A 23,861-nucleotide genomic window follows, 5' to 3' on the forward strand; every position below is an offset into this window, starting at 1 on the left:
ATACCAAAGAAACTGGAAATGTTTATTTTAAAAAATCCTTAAATGAAGAAGAACCTTTTAAATTGATAAACATATCTAAACGAGAGATAAACTGCGTGAGAATGACAGATTTAAAAATATGCTATGACGTACCAATAAAAATTGGCACAAAAAAACAAGATCTTTTAGATATGTTACCTCTTGTGGATGAAGTGTATAAGCCATTTTATATAAACTTAGCAACAGAAGAGCAGTTAGATTGTCATCCAGATCTTACAGAAGCTGATGAAACTAATGAATAATTAATGTTTTATTTTGCTTTGAAACCAGATTTTTTGTACTATGAGTTGAACTTATTAATATGATTTAAGAAACAATTGGGGTACTCACAACCTGTCGTAAAGCATCGTAAAATCGTAAAATTATAATTTTTTACACTTGTTTAAAAAAAATTGTTGTTGGATTTCATACAAAAATGAGTTTACACATTTACAATTCTCAATGCTATGTTTTCGAATCGTTATAACTTACAACTTTATGAGACTTGTGAATTGCACAAATACATGAAGCTGTATATTTTTGTTATGAATACATTTTTTGTTTTAAAAATAAACAAATACAAGAATCTTATATCCAATGAGTTATTTGTTTCAGTTTTAGCAAAAGCTCTTATGTCAACTTAAGTATTATCCAAAATATTGTTACAAAAAGTAGTATTAAGTTGTATTTGTATTACTATATGCATCCCTGATTATGAACAATAGCTGTAGGTATATGGAATAGCATTTGTCTTGTTGTAGACATCTGGCGCCACACTGTCTGCTCGTCTAGTTAAACAATTGCTGAGTCTGGCGCCGCGACTGTCTGCTTGCGTCTGGCGCCGTATAGCCGTATGTTCTGGTAATTTCCGGACGCGATATTCTAGAAGGACACGTCGGCATCAGCGAGAAGTGCGTGGCTATAGCCGTATGTTCTGGTAATTTCCAGACGCGATATTCTAGAAGGACACGTCGGCATCAGCGAGAAGTGCGTGGCTATATAAGCCGTGGCAGCGCCAACGTAATCAATCAGTGCTAAGAGTAAACTGCTATAGTGTAGACGAGTTGTGAAATAAAGAGTTGTTGAATTAAATTAAACAGTGTTGATTTTATTTGTCAATCCAGAGATACGAACCTAACAAAGTAAACTAGCAAGAGTAAATTCGTAACAATTGGTGTCAGAAGTGGGATTGTCAAATAATCCAAATTCAAGATGGTTAAATTCGGAGAATTGAGAATTCAGCAATTAAAAAAGGAACTGGAGGAGCGTAATTTGCCGATAAGCGGGCAAAAGGCGGATCTGCAGGCACGATTACGTGAAGCAATGGAAGCGGATGGAATTAATGTGGACGAGTTCGAATTTGTTGGGCCAGAAACTTCTACAAAGGTAGAAGAGAAAGTAGAAGAACAACGAACATCATCAAGTGTAGACATGAACACGTTGTTAGTGGCTATTAAGCAAATGGCAGAAAATGCAGTGCAAACAGAAAATCGTCTGGCACAGCAAATAGCTGAAAATACATCGCAGTTAAAGTCTTGCCTTACACAACAAATGACTGAAAATAATACGCAGTTAGAAAAGCGTTTGGTACAACAGATTACAGAAAATAATACACAAGTGCAAGAGAAATTTTCAAAATTTGAAGACGAATTAAGCACAATAAAAAATGACGAAGAAAATTTAAGATCAGAATTTCTTCAACTGAGTAATCGTATGCGAGAACTGCAACTGCATGGCCCTGCACCATCAACAAATAATCCAAGATTGAAGGCACCCACATTCGATGGAAGTATTCCATTTCAAATTTTCAAACTTCAGTTTGAAAAGACAGCAATGGCCAATAACTGGAATGCAGCGGACAAAGTGGCGTCCTTGTTTGTATCATTGAAAGGGCCTGCGGCAGAAATCCTTCAGACTATTCCAGACTGTGAACGGGACAACTATGAGGCATTGATGAGTGCGATAGAAAGACGATATGGTAGTGAGCACCGGAAACAAATATACCAGATCGAACTGCAAAATAGGGGTCAGAAGATGAACGAGTCATTGCAAGAGTTCGCAACTGAAATAGAACGACTGGCTCATTTGGCAAATGCAGATGCACCTGTGGATTACATTGAGAGGGTAAAAATTCAATGTTTCATAAATGGAATTCGTGATGTGGACACCAAACGCGCCACATATGCAATGCCAAAAAGAACGTTTGCTGAAACGGTTTCGCACGCCCTCACACAGGAAACAGCTTCCCTACTAAGTAAACCAGCACCCAAAGTACAAAGGGTTGAAATGGAACAACCGGCGCTGATGGAAGAAATATTGAAGACTCTGAAGACAATTGCTGCACAGCGAGTAAATACAACAGGCAGATGTTTCAACTGTAGAAAAGCGGGTCACTTTGCCCGAAATTGCAAGATAAAAGTAAACCCATCAAAATGGAAACAACCAACAGAACACCGAAAGAGGATTCACCACAAAAATGCGGATGCATTATCACATCGCCCTTGTCCACTGGAATTTAAACATTGCTCCAAATCAGAATCAAAAGAAGGTATAATCGACGTGCGATTACTGAATATAGAATCTGAAGATGATTGGACTCCTCACCGCATCAGAATCAATCAGCTGGAGGACCCTGATCTTGCAAAGCTGATAATAGCCAAAGAAAATGAGGTACGACCACCAAAGGAACAAATAAGTAGCGAGAGTCCAACGGCAAAAGCATATTGGGCCCAATGGAACAGCATAAACCTCGTTAATGGATACCTTCATCGTACCTGGGAAAGCGAAGATGGCAAACAGTCTCGTCTGCTGATCATAGTACCGAAGTCCATGATCCCGAAAGTATTGAAAGAATATCACAATGGACCTAGTGGAGGGCACCTTGGAATAACAAAAACTATAGAGAAGATTAAACAACGGTTCTACTGGATCGGTTGTCGAGATTCCATAGCAGAATGGATAAGTAATTGCGTAGAGTGCATGGCAGCTAAAGGTCCTAAAGCCAAAAGTCGCGGTAGGCTACAACAGTACAACGTGGGATCACCATTTGAACGAGTCGCAATGGATGTTGCAGGTCCGTTCCCAACCAGTACGGCCGGAAACAAATATCTACTGGTTGTCATGGACTATTTCAGTAAATGGCCAGAAGTATATGCCTTACCAAACCAAGAAGCGAAGACAGTAGCCGAAGCGTTTGTAGAAAATTGGATAACAAGGTTCGGAGTGCCTGTCGAATTACACTCAGATCAAGGCAGGAATTTCGAATCTTCCATTTTCCAAGAAGTCTGTACATTATTGGGCATTCACAAGACACGGACAACAGCGTTACACCCACAATCAGATGGGATGGTAGAGAGATTCAACCGAACGCTCGAAGAACATCTGCGGAAAATCGTCGATAAAGATCAACGGAATTGGGACAAGTGCATCCAGATGTTCCTGCTGGCGTATCGTTCAGCGAAGCACGAGACAACTGGTTACACGCCAGCAAAGATTATTTTCGGATCTGATCTGCGACTCCCTGCTGATCTTAAGTTTGGAACGAATCCTACAGCTGTAAGAAATGATGGAGATTATTGTTCTGCCTTAAAGGAAGAAATGAATGAATTGCATCTAATGGTAAGACAGCATACGCATCTGATGAGCAATAAGATGAAGGACCGGTTCGATCATGCGGCAAATTCAAAAGGTTTCGAAGAAGGTGATCTGGTCCTGTTGTACAATCCACTTCGAAAGAAAGGCTTGTCCCCGAAACTGCAGACAGCCTGGGAAGGACCCTATATGGTGATGAAACGACTTAATGACGTGGTATACCGCATACAAAGAAATGGGAAAGCACGATGTAAAATGAAAGTAGTACATTTGGAGAGGCTCGCTCCATTTGGTTCAAGAGGATTTGTGCCTAATCGGGACGATTAGGCTTTAGTGGAGGGCAGTGTTACAAAAAGTAGTATTAAGTTGTATTTGTATTACTATATGCATCCCTGATTATGAACAATAGCTGTAGGTATATGGAATAGCATTTGTCTTGTTGTAGACATCTGGCGCCACACTGTCTGCTCGTCTAGTTAAACAATTGCTGAGTCTGGCGCCGCGACTGTCTGCTTGCGTCTGGCGCCGTATAGCCGTATGTTCTGGTAATTTCCGGACGCGATATTCTAGAAGGACACGTCGGCATCAGCGAGAAGTGCGTGGCTATAGCCGTATGTTCTGGTAATTTCCAGACGCGATATTCTAGAAGGACACGTCGGCATCAGCGAGAAGTGCGTGGCTATATAAGCCGTGGCAGCGCCAACGTAATCAATCAGTGCTAAGAGTAAACTGCTATAGTGTAGACGAGTTGTGAAATAAAGAGTTGTTGAATTAAATTAAACAGTGTTGATTTTATTTGTCAATCCAGAGATACGAACCTAACAAAGTAAACTAGCAAGAGTAAATTCGTAACAATATCTTAAGTCAAATTAAGATTTGATTTTTCTTAACTTTTCGTTTTTTAAAATATCTTATGTACAAAACAACGAATAAAACATACTTCTTACTAAAATTTTTTTCAAAATCGGCATATAATGTCTTAAGAAATAGTTTTACTTTTTCCTTGATTAAAAATAACTCATTAAATTTCAACACAATAGATTTTAGAGAAAATCGCCAATATCTCAAAACTCAATTTTAAGACTTAAGATGTTATGGTAAAACGACACAGATATTTTTTTATTTTTAACGCAGAAAGGAGTATTCGCTCGGCCAGGTTATTTTTTAGAGCGAGTTAGGGGTACACTATCATCCCAACCAGACACCACACAACAAAATATTGTAAATTGGACAAAATAAAAGATTAAAGAAAAACAAGTAAACATTACAAAAAATAAGATAACAAGTAGAGATAAAGAACATAATGAAAATGCAAACAAACATGTTTTGGACCTTATGTTTGACTGTAATGATAACCCAGACATTATCGGGTAAACCACACAATCATGTTTGTTTGCATTCAATAGAAAATAAGATTACATTTAACAAATATTGTATTTCTTAAGAAAATAAAAAAAACAAAACAAAGAAATAGATTAAGAAAATTGTAATAACTTTAGTAGTTATATAATATATATATATTTATTTGAAAAAGGAAGAGAATAAAGTATAATGTCACAGAAGTAACATCGTCGGCATTTTTATTCCTCCGCTCGAACAACTAAAACTGGCGCAGTCGGTAAAAACAAACCGCAAAGTTGAGTGATACTAAAAACTGAAGTTTGTTAAGTTTTGTAAGCTTTAGCAACGGGAAGCAAATCCTAAGGTTAGCTCCCATTTTAAAGATCTCTTATATATATCTTCTTCTTCTTCTTAATTGGCGTAGACACCGCTTATGCGATTATAGCCGAGTTAACAAGCGCACGCCAGTCGTTTCTTCTTTTCGCTACGTGGCGCCAATTGGATATTCCAAGCGAGGCCAGGTCCTTCTCCACTTGGTCCTGCCAACGGAGTGGTGGTCTTCCTTTTCCTCTGCTTCCCGTGGCGGGTACTGCGTCGAATACTTTCAGAGCTGGAGTGTTTTCGTCCATCCGGCCAACAGGACCTAGCCAGCGTAGCCGCTGTCTTTTAATTCGCTGAACTATGTCAATGTCGTCGTATATTTCGTACAGCTCATCGTTCCATCGAATGCGATATTCGCCGTGGCCAACGCGCAAAGGACCATAAATCTTTCGCAGAACTTTTCTCTCGAAAACTCGCAACGTCGACTCATCTGTTGTTGACATCGTCCAGGCCTCTGCACCATATAGCAGGACGGGAATTATGAGTGACTTATAGAGTTTGGTTTTTGTTCGTCGAGAGAGGACTTTGCTTCTCAATTGCCTACTTAGTCCGAAGTAGCACCTGTTGGCAAGAGTAATCCTGCGTTGGATTTCTAGGCTGACATTGTTGGTGGTGTTTACGCTGGTTCCAAGATAGACGAAATTATCTACAACTTCAAAGTTATGACTGTCAACAGTGACGTGAGTGCCAAGTCGCGAGTGCGACGACTGTTTGTTTGATGACAGGAGATATTTCGTCTTGCCCTCGTTCACTGCCAGACCCATTTCTTTTGCTTCCTTGTCCAGTCTGGAGAAAGCAGAACTAACGGCGCGGGTGTTGAGGCCGATGATATCAATATCATCGGCATACGCCAGCAGTTGTACACTCTTATAGAAGATGGTACCTTCTCTGTTGAGTTCTGCAGCTCGAACTATTTTCTCCAGAAGCAGGTTGAAAAAGTCGCACGATAGGGAATCACCTTGTCTGAAACCTCGTTTGGTGTCGAACGGCTCGGAGAGGTCCTACCCGATCCTGACGGAGCCTTTCGTGTTGTTCAACGTCAGTTTACACAGCCGTATTAGTTTTGCGGGGATACCAAATTCAGACATCGCGACATAAAGGCAGCTCCTTTTCGTGCTGTCGAAAGCAGCTTTGAAATCGACGAATAAGTGGTGTGTGTCGATTCTCCTTTCACGGGTCTTTTCCAAGATTTGGCGCATGGTGAATATCTGGTCGGTTGTTGATTTACCAGGTCTGAAGCCACACTGATAAGGTCCAATCAGTTTGTTGACGGTGGGCTTTAATCTTTCACACAATACGCTCAACAGAACCTTATATGCGATGTTGAGGAGGCTTATCCAACGGTAGTTGGCGCAGATTGTGGGGTCTCCTTTTTTATGGATTGGGCAGAGCACACTTAGATTCCAATCGCTGGGCATGCTTTCGTCCGACCATATTTTACAAAGAAGCTGATGCATGCTCCTTATCAGTTCTTCGCCGCCGTGTTTGAATAGCTCGGCCGGCAATCCATCGGCCCCTGCCGCTTTGTTGTTCTTCAGGCGGGCAATTGCTATTCGAACTTCTTCATGGCCGGGTAATGGAACGTCTGCTCCATCATCATCGATTGGGGAATCGGGTTCGCCTTCTCCTGGTGTTGTGCGTTCACTGCCATTCAGCAGGCTGGAGAAGTGTTCCCTCCATAATTTAAGTATGCTCTGGGTATCAGTGGCTAGATCACCTTTGGAGGTTCTACAGGAGTATGCTCCGGTCTTGAAACCTTCTGTAAGACGCCGCATCTTTTCGTAGAATTTTCGAGCCCCCTGTCGGCCAGCTTATCGAGCTGTTCGTACTCACGCATTTCGGCCTCTTTCTTCTTCTGTCTGCAAATGCGTCTCGCTTCCCTCTTCAACTCTCGGTATCTATCCCATCCCGCACGTGTTGTGGTCGATCGTAACGTTGCGAGGTAGGCAGCCTGTTTTCTCTCCGCTGCGACACGGCACTCGTCGTCGTACCAGCTGTTCTTTTGCACTTTCCGAAAACCAATGGTTTCGGTTGCAGCTGTACGTAAGGAGTTTGAAATGCCGTCCCACAGTTCCCTTATACCGAGTTGTTGACGAGTGCTCTCAGAGAGCAGGAGTGCAAGCCAAGTAGAGAATCGTTCGGCTGTATGTTGTGATTGCAGCTTCTCGACGTCGAACCTTCCTTGTGTTTGTTGGCGTGCGTTTTTTGCTGCACAGAGGCGGGTGCGAATCTTAGCTGCAACAAGATAGTGGTCCGAGTCGATGTTAGGACCTCGGAGCGCACGCACATCTAAAACACCGGAGACGTGTCTTCCGTCTATCACAACATGATCGATCTGGTTGGTAGTTTTTCGATCCGGAGACAGCCAGGTAGCTTGATGGATCTTCTTATGCTGGAATCTAGTACTAAAGATAACCATATTTCGGGCCCCGGCGAAGTCGATCAGCCTCAACCCATTTGGGGAAGTTTCCTCGTGGGGGCTGAATTTACCGACCGTAGTGCCAAAGATACCTTCTTTGCCCACCCTGGCGTTGAAGTCGCCAAGCACGATTTTTACATCGCGACGGGGGCATCTCACATAAGTGCGCTCCAAGCACTCATAAAAGGCATCTTTGGTCACATCGTCCTTCTCTTCCGTCGGGGCGTGGGCGCAAATAAGCGATATGTTGAAGAACCTCGCTTTGATGCGGATTGTGGCTAGACGTTCATTCACCGCAGTGAATGATAGTACTCGGCGACGGAGTCTCTCTCCCACCACGAATCCCACACCAAACCTGCGCTCCTTTATATGGCCACTGTAGTAAATGTCACAAGGACCTACTCGTCTCTGTCCTTGTCCCGTCCATCGCATTTCTTGGACGGCGGTGATGTCAGCCTTTGTTTTCACGAGGACATCAACCAGCTGGGCAGCGGCACCTTCCCAATTAAGGGACCGGACATTCCAGGTGCATGCCCTCAATTTGTAGTCCTTATTTCGTTTGCCATGGTCGTCATCAAAAGGGGGGTCTCTCATCCGAGGCTGTTTACACTTTTTCATTGGGGGTGTTTTTTTTACGTGGCGGGTCCCAAACCCAGCGCACAACCCTATGCAGGGGATGTTTCGCCTTCTCATGCTAGCTCGCCTTCAAACGGATGTTCTTAGACTACCCAGCGGATACTTGGTCAAAGACCGGAAGTCGTGAGCTGCTTGAGTCACATGTAAAAGAATCGTTTCTGGCCACTCCCAAGTGAATGGCAATCAGAGAACTTTGCTCACTTGCGTGAACTTCTACACATGACTCCATCCATATATAAATATATAAGTCGGTCGGCACAGATAGCCAAGTTTAAGAAACTTAAGTTTCTACACAAGTTATCTGGAACGTCGGAGAGCGACTCCGAGGATTACAATTTGTGAAGGCGAAGAATAGCTTCATTTCGCCCATCAATATTATCAGGAAAAGTGGGATTAAGGATTAATGCCCCACACACAGAAGACGCAGAGAGAGCGAAGTGCACCATACAAAGCAACAACAAGTTGTATTAAAAGAGGATACATTAGCAATGAATTCAGGCGAGCAGCAACCACTTCAGATGACAGGATCGCAAATTTTGAAGGAAGCTTCAAGAATCATGGACTTTGACGGCAGAGATTTATCATCGTTCATCAGGGAAGTTGACATGATCCTTCCTTTATTCAACCCCAACCCATCAATGTTGGAATTTGCAACGCAGCGACACGTCAAAACAAAAATTAAAGGAGAAGCAGCAAGTGTCATCCAGCCTTTGGGACCTACACCAACATGGCAGCAAATGAGAGAAGAACTCATAAAGAATTTTGGAGTAAAGGAGTCGTACCACACCCTTTACAATCAGGCGATTGTACTTCGAAACTATAACGTAAGTCAATATTTTCAAAATTTAAAAGATATTTTAGATAAACTAAATTTAAACAAGAATTCGATAAAATAAAGCCTATAGAATTTTCTCCAATTAACAATGAAAGTTTAAATCTGAAAACATTTTTAAATGGGATACACCCCAACTTAAGCAGTGTAGTGATTAGTAGAAATATAAGCACCATTAGAGAGGCTTTTAGCGTTCTTCAAGAGACAGGTTTGCTAATACAATTTGATAAAAGACAAAACAATTATCAAAGAAATAATGATAGAAATTTTTCAAATTTTGGCAATTTCAATAATAAGCAGTATATGCCAAATTCCAATAATTTTCAATTTGGACAAAATCAGCAGAGAGAATTTCGTAACAATTCTAACCAAAATGACATTTATCAACAATTTAACTCTGGACAAAGTAGACAAAATAATTCTGAGCAATTTAGCTTTGGACAAAATAGGCAAAATAATTCACAACAATCTAGAAGATATAATTCTGTCTAAAGAAGATAAAAAAACAGCTTTCTCTACACCCCAAGAGCACTTTGAATTTATAAAAATGCCTTTCGGACTAAAAAATGTACCAGCAACTTTCCAATGTTTAATGAATTCAGTTCTTAGGGAATATATCAACAAGATATGTGTAGTTTATTTAGACGACATCTTAATTCTTAGTTCAAGTATTGAAGAACATACCCAAAATATCAACAAAATATTTTCAGCATTAAGAAAACATAATTTAAAGATTCAGGTTAATAAATGCAAATTTTTCGAAAAAACAACTGAATTTCTAGGTCACACTTTTACAACAGAAGGGATACAAGCAAATTTAAGCAAAATCGAAAACATACAAAAACTAAAGTTGCCTACTACATCAAAGCAAATTAAATCATTCCTAGGTATAACAGGTTATTATAGAAAATTTTTAAGAGATTACGCTAAAGTAGCACATGGTTTAACAAAATATTTAAAAAAGGATATTAAAATAAACACTCGCGCTCCTCAGTACATATCATCCTTTGAAAAACTTAAAAATCTATTAGTAAGCCCACCAATATTGAAATATCCAGACTTTAACAAAAAATTTGGCATTTCAACTGATGCAAGTGACTTTGCAATTGGCGCAGTATTAACCCAGGACAGTCATCCTATAAGCTATGCTAGTCGAATACTTAACAAACACGAAAGAAGTTATTCCACTACAGAAAAAGAACTACTAGCTATTGTCTGGGCAGTGACATATTATAGACCATACATTTACGGCAGAGCATTTGATCTCTTAACCGATCACCAACCACTTAAGTGGCTCCAAATAAAAAACAAGGGAAAAGACATTAACCCAAGATTGCAAAGATGGTTAATTAAACTAGGTGAATACAATATTAATATGAATTGCGTGAAAGGAAAGGAAAATAACGTAGCCGATTTTCAAAGTAGGATAGATAGTAACACAGGCGAGATTCATTCATTGGAAGAAGACAACATAAGCACAAATGCTACAATCCACTTTCAAGAGGGGGAACTAAATGATCATTTTCCAATTTTACATACTATTGTATATCGCTTCAATACACAAATCATTTTAACAAAAAAGAAAATTATGGAATCTGAAGAACTAGGCAACACAAAGAAAATTTTTATTATCGCAGAAGATATAAAAAATAATAATTTCATAGATCTTTGTCGTAGGCACATAAATAGTGGAAATGTAGGTATTTTTTCTTATTTAACCGATAATCAGTACAATATAGTTCAGCAAAAGCTTGTTCAAATATTTAATAGACAGGTAAAGTTTATAAACAAATTGCTCAATATCATAAAAATGAAACAGGCCATGCAGGTATTAATGAAAATTATGAAAAATTGAAAAAACTAATATACTGGAAAAATTTGAAAGTTTTGATTCAAAAATATATAAATAACTAGCTGATCCCGCAGCCGTTGCCATGCGTGAAATTATGTGTTTTGAAATGAAAAGAAAGTTGAATTTACAATATATTGTGCTGAAAATCATTAATTTTTTTTTTTAATGTAGCTCAACTTGATAAACAAATTTTTTTAGTTTCTCTTCTGGTGCGTAAATATACAGAGAAGATGGGTTTCCAACTCGTGAACACGCCTCGTATATCTGATCGTGTGAAAAACATCGTATTTCCAGATTTATGCCACACTCTTCTAGCGACTATCCTTGTGTCCTGTTGAATGTCATCGCAAATGCAATTTTCTCTGGAAACGGAATACGTTTGAAATTAAATGGCTGTCCCCTTGTACTCGATAACTGCGTCACAATCATTGGGGTACATTACACAGTTTCGGCGAATAAAAATTGTGAAACATAATAATGACAGATCAAACGTACGCAAATTATGATGCGGTATACCAGGCCCCTCCAAAGAACTTAGAAATTCCAGTGATAATTCACGGCTTCGTCTTCATCGTCATCGATCGATTTGTATGAGCGCAAACCTCCCGGAATTTGACTTTTAACCTTCCAGTTTAAGTAATTAACACATTGACGGACAGTAGGAACAAGTAAAGTTCGAAAATTGACACTATGTGTTTTTGTAATTTTTAGAATATTTAAAGTATAGTTTTACTATGCGTACTGATGCTGCAAGTCGTGCAACAGATGGAAAACAAAATTCAACCTAAAAAATTGTTTCCAAAACACGACAATAGGCTTCTACTTGTACGCCGGTAATTGCACATTTGTGCTGCGATCGCCGCTTCGCTTTGACGGCTATAGACGCAAGTGTCCGTCAACGTGTTAACATCGGTATTTTTGGCAGCTAAAATTGCGCGTGCACTCAAGCAATCGCAGTTATGACAATTTGGCCAATGTTCGGATAAACATTCGTGATGAGTTCATTTTTCATGAATTGATAAAGGGAAGATGGAATTGATATCGAACCACCGGAACTATCAACCGAAATTGTACCATTTCAAATTTTTAGCGAAGACGAATAAAATGTAAAGCTGCGTTACATTGAAAAAAAAAAAAACAAAAATGAAATGATAAATTTAACTTTCTTTTCATTTCAAAATACATAATTTCACGCAGGACAACGGCTGCGGGGACAGCTAGTTTCTATATATATTTATGAATACGGTTTTGTTTAGCAACGTGGTCTACTCCGTCTATTATTTATCAGTGCATTATTGTTTTGATAATTCTCAATAAACAAAAATGAAGAAGTGTTTTGTATGTGGTGAAACATCACAAATTATTGATTTTGACAATTGTGTTTTTAGAAATTGTTATTTAAAAATACTATTTCGAAAAGAACGTGGATTTAAGTACGGTGATGTTGTTTTAACCGAAGAGTCTATGGGTAATTTAGGTTATCACAGACAATGCTATCAAAAGGTGACAGCATTACGGGCAAAATACAGTAAAGTATACTCCAAATTTGTTCAAAATTTTGTAAGTAAGTAAAAATTTTTATAGTTTGTGTATTTTCTTTAACAAAAATAATTTAAGTAAGTATAAAAAATCAAAAATTAAATAATTATTTGAAGTTAAACACGGCTATTAGGGCAAAAATTTAGTCTACCAATTTCTCACGCAGATTTTACCATTGCAAAAAAATTTAAAAACTACTTCAAAACATTATTTGCTAATTTTTTTTTTATTTTTATAAATATGTTAAATATTTAATACTGTTATTATTATTTGCAGGCACAAAAACTCTCTCCTAATTCTATCAATGAAAAAGATGCAAGTTCCTCGTCAAATGATTTTGTAAGTATAATACATATATATGTATATAACAGGATAAACAGGATTATTTATTTACCAGAATATAGAATTCCACTCTCCTAATCTACACGTTTTTTCAATTTTTTAGGTGACTCCAAGTACATCTTCAGCTGATGATAATCCTAGTAACTCAGAAGTTACTGGTTGTTCAAGTACAAGAGATGCTAGGAGTGAAATTAGTACAAATACAACAGATTCAATCAATACTGATTTGAACGAGGGATTGTAAAACTTCTAATTAATTGGAACAAATCCCGTAATAACTGTTTATTGCAAAACCCGTCATGATTTACTGTTGCTTAACGACATTTAGGTGAAACAATAATAAATAATTTTCAAATCAATTTTTTTTATTTCAAAAGCCATTTTTGACATCTACTGCAATTGATTCGATTGACGAAGAACCAGCTTCATCATCAGCGATCCCTCGTTCTACAAAACCTATCGAATCGTTAACATCAGATAACACAGGATCGTCACATACTTTGGAATTATCCGCTATACCTATTCAATAAATATCATCAACTGTCAAGAAAAAAGCAGTGTGCTTGTTTTGTGGTTATCAGCAGAAAAATGGTGGTAGGCAAGATATAGCCTTGTATTACCTTAGTCTGACAAAAGCTTCGAAGATATAAAAAAATTGCGGATGATTCTAACGATACCGAGATGCTCGCATAACTTCAGAGTGAAACTATTACTTTTCATAAGGTTTGTTATACTCAGTACCGAGAAATGAAAAAATGGCACAGTCAAGAGCATAAAACAACAGATTGGCATGAAAATAGAGAAATCCATAAATTTACTTACCACGTTCTGAAAGATTATATCAACACTAGAGGACCCGCCTACGTTTTACTGTGGCTGATACATAGGTAGTACTACTAATACAATCTATATGATTTCTTTTAGTTAGATTATAAGTATTAGTTAAGGAGTAATCGCTTTTTTGATGAAGCAACAAAAATGAATCAAAAAGCATTTCGTGCGTTAAGAAAGAATTGGTTTTTGGGGTAAAAATACTATTGAATTTGGGCTGTGCATCAGTGAAATCAATCGAGTCCAATCGATTGTCAGCCTGGTGGACTGCATATTAAGAAACGGTTCTCAAGCGTGAAAAGACAAAAAAATCGGCTGGCAAGGTTATGGCATCAGACTTTTGGGATGCTCGTGGTATATTATTCATCGAATAATAAATGAGCCAGTTTTAATTCATTGCATTGCGTATTTGATTGCAGTTTTATTCTACCATTCCCAATATTTAGCAATTTTATTATTTTTCAGGAAGGATCAGTTTAAAATTGTACGCATATATGTATTCATCGTTGCCGTTTAAATATTGTATTGCTCTGTGCAATGCTTCGAAAAGATTTCTGTATATCTCAAATTTTTTATCAACACTTCAGTTATGCCAATATTTTTTTATGCCAGACCTTTTGCAATTATATAAACCTTTTGCAATTATATAAATGTTATAGCTACCCATAGATGTATTGAATCACCCAATTTATTACTTAAGGTTGGTACGCAGCTCTCAAGTAATTCAAGAAAAAAAATACATATTAATTACATTATTTCTCAAGTAATTTGGATAGCTGGTTACGCATTGTGAATGATCCACATTAGAAGAGCAAGAGAGAATAAACAAAGTAAACAAACTTTGTGCGTATGTATGTATGTATATGTATGGTAACACAAATATTTTCATTGAGATTTAAGGAATGTTGTTGATGATTGGTTGGTTTTATACAACATTTCAAAGTGGAATATACTTTATAATAATGATTTCAACTAATTTAGGATGAATTTGACGATTACTTCGAATTTCCTGCAAGAAACAATTGTTGATTTGGTGTTTCTTCGCAAAACCAGGTTTGCCATATTCACATTTTATTGGAAAAAAGTATTAAAAATTTGTACCAGATTTCTTGAGAGCTGCGCACTAGCACAAGTAACTTTATCGCAGGAACGTTTCTGGACCGTTTCTTAAGCGTTTTTTTATATGAAGTTTTTACGTTTCTTGAGACCTGCGTCATGGATAAATTGATCCGAAACTCCTCTCTTCGCTTTCTGAGAGAGCCCATGATCTCACGGTTTGGTATGGCAACACTGAAAGTTCATGGGCTACGAATCAGATGACAAACAAAACAATGAACTGCCAGACAAAATCCCATTAAAAATAACTGACAAAATCAGTTCGTTTTTTTTTCATTGTGGAATACATAAGTAATTGTGTTGTGAAAATATAGTGTTTTTTTTATTAAAAATACAGTGTATAAGTGTTTTTACTAAAAATAAAGTTGGTAAGTGTATTATTAAAACCATCGTAAATACATGTATATAAATATATTATGTTTTCCTAACGTATTATAGGAAAATGCCGAGAACTAAAAATAAGTGTGTGGCTGGTTGCGTAGGAGTTTCAATTTCCCCAACAAGGAGAAGGATGGATCCAGGTTCGTAAATAATTTTAATTAGTAGAAAAATATAGTTATTTAGTGAAATTTCGAAATATTTTTTCATAAATTGTGCCTATTTTGATCTTGTTTTAGATGCAATTTATTGCATAATAAAAAATATATCATACTTGCGAAATATAATGTAATTTAGTAAATAGTATTGTAATATTTAATATGTTGTTTGGAGTAACGTAGTAGATGTAAATATTACTATAATTATAAATTATAAGTACAAATAAATGTTGTGATTTTATTTTGTACCTATATGGGTGATATAGGCCTATAGGGGAACCGAGCACCCAAAACTAACTTCGGTAACGCGTCTTTTGTATACCTCAGCGGTGGTGTGGAAATTACAAACTTCCAAAACATTTACTAAAAATTCCCTAACACATTTCTTCCATAGTGGCATCATTGGCAAATGTTATAAAAAATGTGGACTTTGACAGCGCTCTCTCGAATCAAAGAGTTTCGTATCAATTTATCCATGACCTGCGTACTAAGCTTTAAGAACGAACTCTGTTCTCAATATAAAAACTTGATCCACAGATGTCGCCTTTTACTTTGGCATCGTTTTGTTTAATGCACGTTTACGCCAATTTAAGGTTTGAATATTGGATACTGCGATGGTAGGGCCATCTATCGGTCAAACATTCCAAAATTAACAATTGATTAAAAATGAAAAAAATAATTTAAAAAACATTTTCCAGTGGACCAAATTGTAAATCTAAACCATTCTCGAATCTCCTTGAACATACACACAAAATTTCATCAAAACCGGTCCATCCGTTTAGGAGCAGTTCAAATGCAAACACACGGTCAGAAGATTTATATACATAAAGAGAGATTGCGATGTTTGCAATAGAGCAAAATATGATAGAAAACCTTTAAAACCAAAATTTCAATTAACGAAAACACCATCAGATATAAATCAAATAATTCACGCAGATATATATATAAATAAAAAATGTTACTTCCTTACCATTATAGACAAATTTGCGAAATTTGCTATGGCATTTCATCTAGAAGATAGAAACAGTATAACTATTATAGAAAAGCTTAGATTATTCTTTTCTATCAAAGGAAGACCCAGAAAGTTAATATTAGATAATGAATTCCACTCAATTAACATAAAAGATTTTTTTAGGAAAGAAGAAATAGAAGTTCATTTTACAAAACCAAACAGTCATACTGGGAATTCAGATTTCGAAAGATTTCATAATACTCTCTCCGAAAGAATTAGAGTCCTAGAAATTGAAAAACCAAGCCTTTCGACAGTGGAAAAAGTATTTCAGAGAATAGAATGGTATAACGAATCTATCATTCTACAATTAAAACCACACCTCTTGAGGTTATCTATGGAGAAACTGATAAAAATTTGATTAAAGACACTATTCAGAAGACTAAAGAAAAATGCATAGGAAAACTAAATAGAAATAGAGAAGAGTTTAATAACACTCAAAAAATTAAAAAGCGGTTCGGCACAAATACGACCAAGGTATAGAAAATTGCCATTAGATAATATTCACCCGACAAATATTAAACGTCCAAACAAATTTTTTAGGTCAAATACATCTTCAAAATAACTTTGATGATAGCAATTGTAATAATTAGTAATTCAGCCAAACTGGAAGTACATCAAATACATACCGACAATGGATACGCAGAAATTATCACCAACACTAAACAGATTGTTACATCATCTGACCTCGTAATTCACATAATTAACCCTCGTGAAATTCTTTACGTACTAAATAATATAACAAAAATCTCGCAAACATATTCAGATCTACATTACTACACCCTATCTAATGAAATTGAAATCTTGAGAGGTAAAACCAAAACATTAATCCCAAGAAAAGAAGTTAATAGAAAAAAGAGAGGTTTAGTTAACGCTATAGGTTCTGTTCATAAATTTCTATTTGGAAATATGGATGATGGAGAAAGATATTGAAAATCACCTTAAGTAGATAAAAATTTACATAATTCAGTTACAGCTCTTCTCAACCACCAAATAAAAATTAATAATTTCTTTTCGAACACGTTTACAAAATTAAAACAAATTATTGAAGACGAAAGAAAGAATTTTTTAATGTATCAAGAGAGAACAGACAAAATATTGATTCTTCATGAACAAACAATAAAGATAGACATTCTCAAAGACGCAGTAAACCAGATTCAGGAAAACATTATTTCAGCAAAAAGTGGTATTTTTCACCCAAGCATTTTAACAAATGAAGAAATTTATAATTACAACATAGACCTCAACAAACTTCATATATAAAATTATGCGCCTTGGAATATAAAGAAAATTTGTTAATGTTCGTGGTCAAAATCCCAAAAGAATTTCAACGACCTTGTATTTAAAAACGAAGAAAATTTAAAAGAAATTAATGAATTAAAATATCACAAAAATATCACTCATTTTGGAATATCAGTTTTAAGTTTTATTGTGATTATAATAATAATTGTAATATCTTGTAAAATTAAAAAAAAAGAAAACAACACTATTCAAACTCAGGAGAGTTTTCCATTAAGAGAGGTAGGAGTTATGTGTACACTATCATCTCAACCAAACACCACACAACAAAATATTGTAAATTGGACAAAATAAAAGATTAAAGAAAAACAAGTAAACATTACAAAAAATAAGATAACAAGTAGAGATAAAGAACATAATGAAAATGCATACAAACATGTTTTGGTCCTTATGTTTGACTGTAATGATAACCCAGACATTATCGGGTAAACCACACGATCAAGTTTGTTTGCATTCAATAGAAAATAAGATTACATTTAGCAAATATTGTATTTCATAAGCAAATAAAAAAACAAAGAAATAGATTAAGAAAATAATAAATAATATGAAAAAGGAAGAGAATAAAGTATAATGTCACAGAAGTAACATCGTCGGCATTTTTATTCCTCCGCTCGAACAACTAAAACTAGCGCGGCCGAAGGCCGCCAACGCAGAAAGGAGTACTACGCGAAAGTACTTCAGTCACCTCGGGTATTCGCTCGTAATATTATAATAAAGTATGTGCACGAAAAATATTGGTCGAACATATAACGTTATAAAACTTATGTTTATTATTTAATTTCAGAAATATTTATACAAGTTATAGTTTATATGTAGATTTATACGTATTCAAGATATAATATTCAGAATATTTTTTTATAAGCGAATAATCGTAATTTAGACTTGGCATCCTTCATAAGCGCTTGCACAGAATCCTTATTGAAGTCTTTAGTGACGTTTCGCCACTTATTTCTAAATTGCCTCTCATTTTTTTACTGTATGCTGCGTCTTTAACAATTTCGCTTTAATAATGGCCCAATAAGTTTCAATCGGCCTGAGCTCTGGGCAATTTGGAGGGTTCACCTCTTTAGGAACAACGACCACTCTATTGTCTTGGTACCACTTTAAAGCCGTTTTTCCGTAATGACATGTCGCAAGATCAGGCCAAAAGAGTACTGGATCCTTATGAAGTTTAATTAAAGGCAAAAGACGTTTCTGTAAGCACTCATTAACGTAAATTTTTTGATTTATTGTTCCATAGCCTATAAAAGGTTCACTTTTTAAACCACACTGGCAAATCGCCTGCCATACTAGAAATTTTTTTGGGAATTTGTCAAGCTTTTTATTTTTAAATTTATCAGAAACATTCCCCCTTTTGTTTGCTGTGTAAAATTGTCGCCCTCGAATTTGTTTAAAGTCTGCTTTTACATAGATTCATCGTCCATTACAACGCAGTTAAAATTAGGCATGAACTTGTCATATAATTGTCGAGCACGTCGTTTTGCCAAAAAATGTTGCTTATCATTGCGGTTTGGTGCTGCATTCACTTTGAAGGAACGTAATCCATTTCGTTTGCGTACTTTCTGAACATATGAAGGTGACATTTGAACTTTTTTGGCGACATCTCGAACTGAAAGTCCGGGATTTCGTTTCAAATAGGTCAACACTTTTTTTGCTATAAGTGGAGATTCAAATCCTTGTTTTCTACCACTACCGGCTTTTCTATTCAATGATAAGGAGTCACTGTATCTCTTAAGAACAAAAGATACCGAAGATTTTGCAAGTTTTAATTTTTTGGGGATGTCGCTGTGGGACATGCCTGGATTTTCCAGCTTTTTGCGCAAAACCGATTCGCGAACGTGTATATTCATTGCTGACAAATTTTACACTAACCACATTTTTGAAAAAAAAAAATAAAGCAATTATTTAGATAATGTATTAAACTTTGCGTGTAAATTTTAATTTTGATTTTACCGTTACAAATTTCTAAGCTGTGCGGGTTTCTATGTGACCAGTTTTTTTCGTGCACATACTTTATTATCACACGATTTTACTTATCTGTGTTTATTAAATATAAATCACACATTATTCATAAATTCATATGTGTACTATGTATAATATGTATATGGAAAAGTGTTCACATATTCAATTTTAGCTTGAAAAATCGTCTTTATAGTTTTTTTATAGTTAATAAAGAAAAAAGAATCACTCGAAAGTACAAACAAAGAAAACGCTGTGAAACGCTGAAAAATCCATCACTTTTGGTGTGAGCTTATTTCAATGCTTAGGGTGTATATTTGAATATATGTACATATTAAAAAACGAGAAAAAATTTGTGAAACATGGAGAAATAACATGTGTTCCTAGTGCAAATTTTTGAATTTTTAAACGTGAATATTTTAAAAAATATTAGTTTTTTTTATATATTTTTTTTGGATATTTTTGATTTGCCAATAAGTAGCAATAAGAACCAGTGGCAATCGATGTGTTCCATTAGCGTTTGCGCAAACCATAACTGTAACTCTGTCCTTACTCACTTTGTGCCCAAGTGCTGCATTTTCACGACGCGATGTTAACGCTCTGCTTGGTAGAGCTTTCCAATTAAGACCTGTTTCATCTGCATTGTATACAAAATCAAAATCGTGTTCTTTTTCATCTAGAAATTCTTTTGACTCGTCGGCTGATGCAACGTTAGCAAAAAGTTTCTCTACTTGAATCTCCAGTTCTCGAATGCCATGTCTAGATTTGAATCTTGCTAACCATCCACAGCTCGCTTTGAAAGAATTATCACCACCAAGTTTTTAATTAAAATCCAATGCTTTTTCACATAACAGAGGTCCTGATATGGGCTGGCCGCATGCTCTCTTTTGTAAAAACCAAGTAAAAACTGCATTCTCCAGAATTTCATTTTAAGATTTTTCATAACTTTACGTCGCGAACTTCCATCTTCTTTCTCAAGCGCGCAGGTGAATTTCATTATGGAATCAGAATTCTTTTTAATGTCTGTCTGTCTATTTGTGTCAACTTACTGCCAGAGTAACTATTTTTTATACTTTTAATTATCTTCACTTTGTCATTAAGAGACAACACTACTCTTTTTCGCTTGGACATTGTAAATTTCCAACACAAAAAGGCAGACAAAAATAAGAGACATCCTTTCAGTTGAACGCCATCTAAGAAAATGAAACCATAACAAACACTATCCCGCAAATAAATGAGAGCGGGAGTACACGCAACACGAACGGACGCGAAAATAAACTTGTCGTAACATGTATCATTGCGCCGTCAAAACATTTTTAAATTGTCAATTAGAGCCGAGACGAATGAGTCCGGATAATCGGATATTCAGATAATCAATGTTCGGATAATCGTGATTTTACTGTACGTTGCTCCTTAGTACGCAGGTATATCTCTTCTTTTAGGTCGTGTTTGATCGCAGAAAAGTACCAAAGCATTAGCCAAAGAGTGTGGGTGATCTCGGAGTTTAGATATATATTTAATTCTTCTTTCTTTACCATAGGGAAACCAAGGGCTTTATGGATACGCATGTACCATGGTGAACACGTGATTGTTCTAAGTATTTTTGATTGAAACCTTTGTAATATATGTATCAATATTAGTTGCATAGGTGCCAGATTAATGCCATACATCGCAATCGGCTTTATGACCGCATTATATAAAAGCACTTTGTTGTCTAGGCTAAGTTTAAAGTTTTTATTTAAAAGCCAATTTTTGTTATTTTACTAATGATGTGTTTTTCCTTCGTGAGCCTTCTATCTAGGTGAATACCAAGATATGTTACTTCGTTCGCTTGGGGTACTTAAATATTGTTTATTTTTACTGCTGGGCACATCTTTGGTCTTAGCGAAAATGTAAATGCTTCCACTTCTGTTCATTCACGTTTATACACCAGTTCGCTAGCCATTCTTCGACGGAACTTAAATGCTTCGCTAATATTCGTGATCCTAAATTGTGGCATTTGTTACGGCTCACTATAGCTGTGTCATCCGCAAAAGTTGAAGTTAATACATTATTAGCTGTTGGAAGATCTGCTGTATATATGATGTATAGTGTTGGGCCTAAAACACTGCCCTGGGGTACACCAGCCCTTATCTGTCGTTCATCAGATATGAAATCTCCCACTTTTACTATAAATTTTCTATTTTTTAAATAAGACTCCAATGTTTTATACAATTCTAAAGGTAGAAAAATTACTGAACAGTTCTCCCTGTGCTCAAATGCTTTCCTTATCTTGTTAGTAATTCTATTTACTTGGTCTATTGTGCCATGTTTCGCACGAAACCCGAATTGATGCATTGGTATTGTATTATTTTCATGGAGGAAAGGTGACATCTTTGATAGTACTACTATTATAACATACTTTTGAACTACAGGGTGGAAGACTGATTGGTCTGTATGAAGACGGCTGTGTTAAGTCTTTCACAGGCTTATCTATCAAGATAATCTGCGACTTTTTCCATGAAATTGGATAGTATCCGAAACTAAGAATTGCTTTGAAGAGCAAAGAGAGCACCTCTACAGTAATAATTGGTAACTCAATTAGCATTTTTGGGGAAATTTTATCATGTCCCGGCGACTTTTTTGGATTAAGTTCTTTGATGATACCAATAATTTCAGAAGGTGAAGTCTTAAGAGACTCGAGCGACTCTTTAGCTGTGTCGGGTAATACTGACAGCTTAAAGTTTTTCTTTGGCAAATTCTGTTAAAATACCTTTTCTAGGTGAACAATTATCCTTTTCCTCATCACTTCGAGCACAATTTCCACCCAAGATTCGTATTGGCATGTTGGAGTTAGTTGATGGCTCCATGGACTTTTGGGCTTTCCAAAGGGAATTTTGCTTGTTTGAATTTGGACACAGCTTCTTCATATACATTTCGGAGTTCAATTCTTCCTCACGTTTGAGCGCTATTTTTAATTTACGTACAGCAGATTTCAATTGCAGCTGAGTGGAAGGAGAGCGATTTATCTGCCATTCACGTCTTGCACGCCTTTACAAGCATTTTTATTTCTTTATTAGAGATTTTTCTGAAACCAAGCGGATTATAGCTTTTGTTTGGTGTTGCTAAGACAGCTGCGCTGGTTATTATGTCATTGACTTCTCTTATGTTTTCGTCAATATCTCTTCCGTATTTATTTTGTACTCAATATTAATGTGGCTACTGACGTATTTTTTATATTTTAGCCAATTCGTTTTATAAAAATATGGGTTGTTCACATAATTTTATCAGTACAGGAGAGTGATTAGAAGATATGTGGCGTCCGACAGCACTCATTTGCCTTCCCTGTCAAACAACGAGTCTCGCTCACCAGCCATTAAGCAAAATGACAGTTCAACGAGTCGGCCATTACGAAATCGAAGAAAGCAAACACTACAACCACGCAAAGATGACTCGTACCTTTTTACCTCAACCTTCTAAGCAACCAGACGTGCAACCAGACGTGCAGCGCTCTACCGTATTTTGTTCATCAACTTATAAATAACTTTCTGGGACAAAGCTGCAGGAAATATAGTGAGAATTGCAAGTAATAGACTTTTTAATGTTTAAATAAAGAACGCGAATAAACTAAATTGGTGACCCCGACGTGATTAAAGTGGATTTCGAAACTTGTTTTTTCCACGTGCAAAGTGTAACTTTTCACAACACATGATAGTTACGCGCCGCGTGTTTTCAAATTCAATCACTTTAATATTCATTTTTATACAGACTAATAAGTGCAAACGTGACATTAATTGCAAATTCACGCTCGTCGTGACTTCTCACTCGTCAGTGTCCGAAATTGTGTGCAACCCGGTGACCACGTGCTTTGAATCGATCCAGTGACATGCCATTGGAGCATACACCAAACAAAACAGTGAGCTGTAACTCGCCAAGCACGTGCACCACCCAGCCAGCTCTGGCCATCGGCGACGCCACCGATGAAACTCAGAACACCGCATCAGTCGTAGCTGTGTCCAGCTGCAAGCTCCCGCAGTTCTGGTTCATCCAGCCTCGTTTGTGGTTTGTCCAGGTCGAAGCAGCGCTACAGGTGGCCCGTATCACAAATGACGCATCACGCTACAATCACATCGTCAGTGCCTTGGACACTGATTCAATGTTGCAGCTAGCAGACTTCCTGC

The 23,861-nt window shown here is 36.6% G+C and overlaps 1 protein-coding gene across 4 annotated transcripts in view; it reads left to right on the plus strand.

The window, feature by feature from the left end:
• Window positions 1–23,861, plus strand: part of LOC115066231 (transcription initiation factor IIB) — a 159,829-nt gene that overhangs the window by 111,415 nt on the left and 24,553 nt on the right. For 2 of the 4 annotated variants that reach the window (XM_049446048.1, XM_049446047.1), the window contains exons 5-6: window positions 12,886–12,948; window positions 13,055–16,381. The exons of 1 other annotated variant lie outside the window; for it this stretch is intronic. In XM_049446048.1, coding sequence (XP_049302005.1) covers window positions 12,886–12,948; window positions 13,055–13,195 — 204 coding nt within the window. In that variant the 3' untranslated portion in view covers window positions 13,196–16,381. Of the gene's footprint in view, window positions 1–12,885; window positions 12,949–13,054; window positions 16,382–23,861 lie in introns of those variants that run through there. One more of the 4 variants, XR_007421179.1, reaches the window with a different exon arrangement.

This window comes from Bactrocera dorsalis, chromosome 1 (assembly GCF_023373825.1).
Source record: "Bactrocera dorsalis isolate Fly_Bdor chromosome 1, ASM2337382v1, whole genome shotgun sequence".
NCBI lineage: Eukaryota > Metazoa > Arthropoda > Insecta > Diptera > Tephritidae > Bactrocera > Bactrocera dorsalis.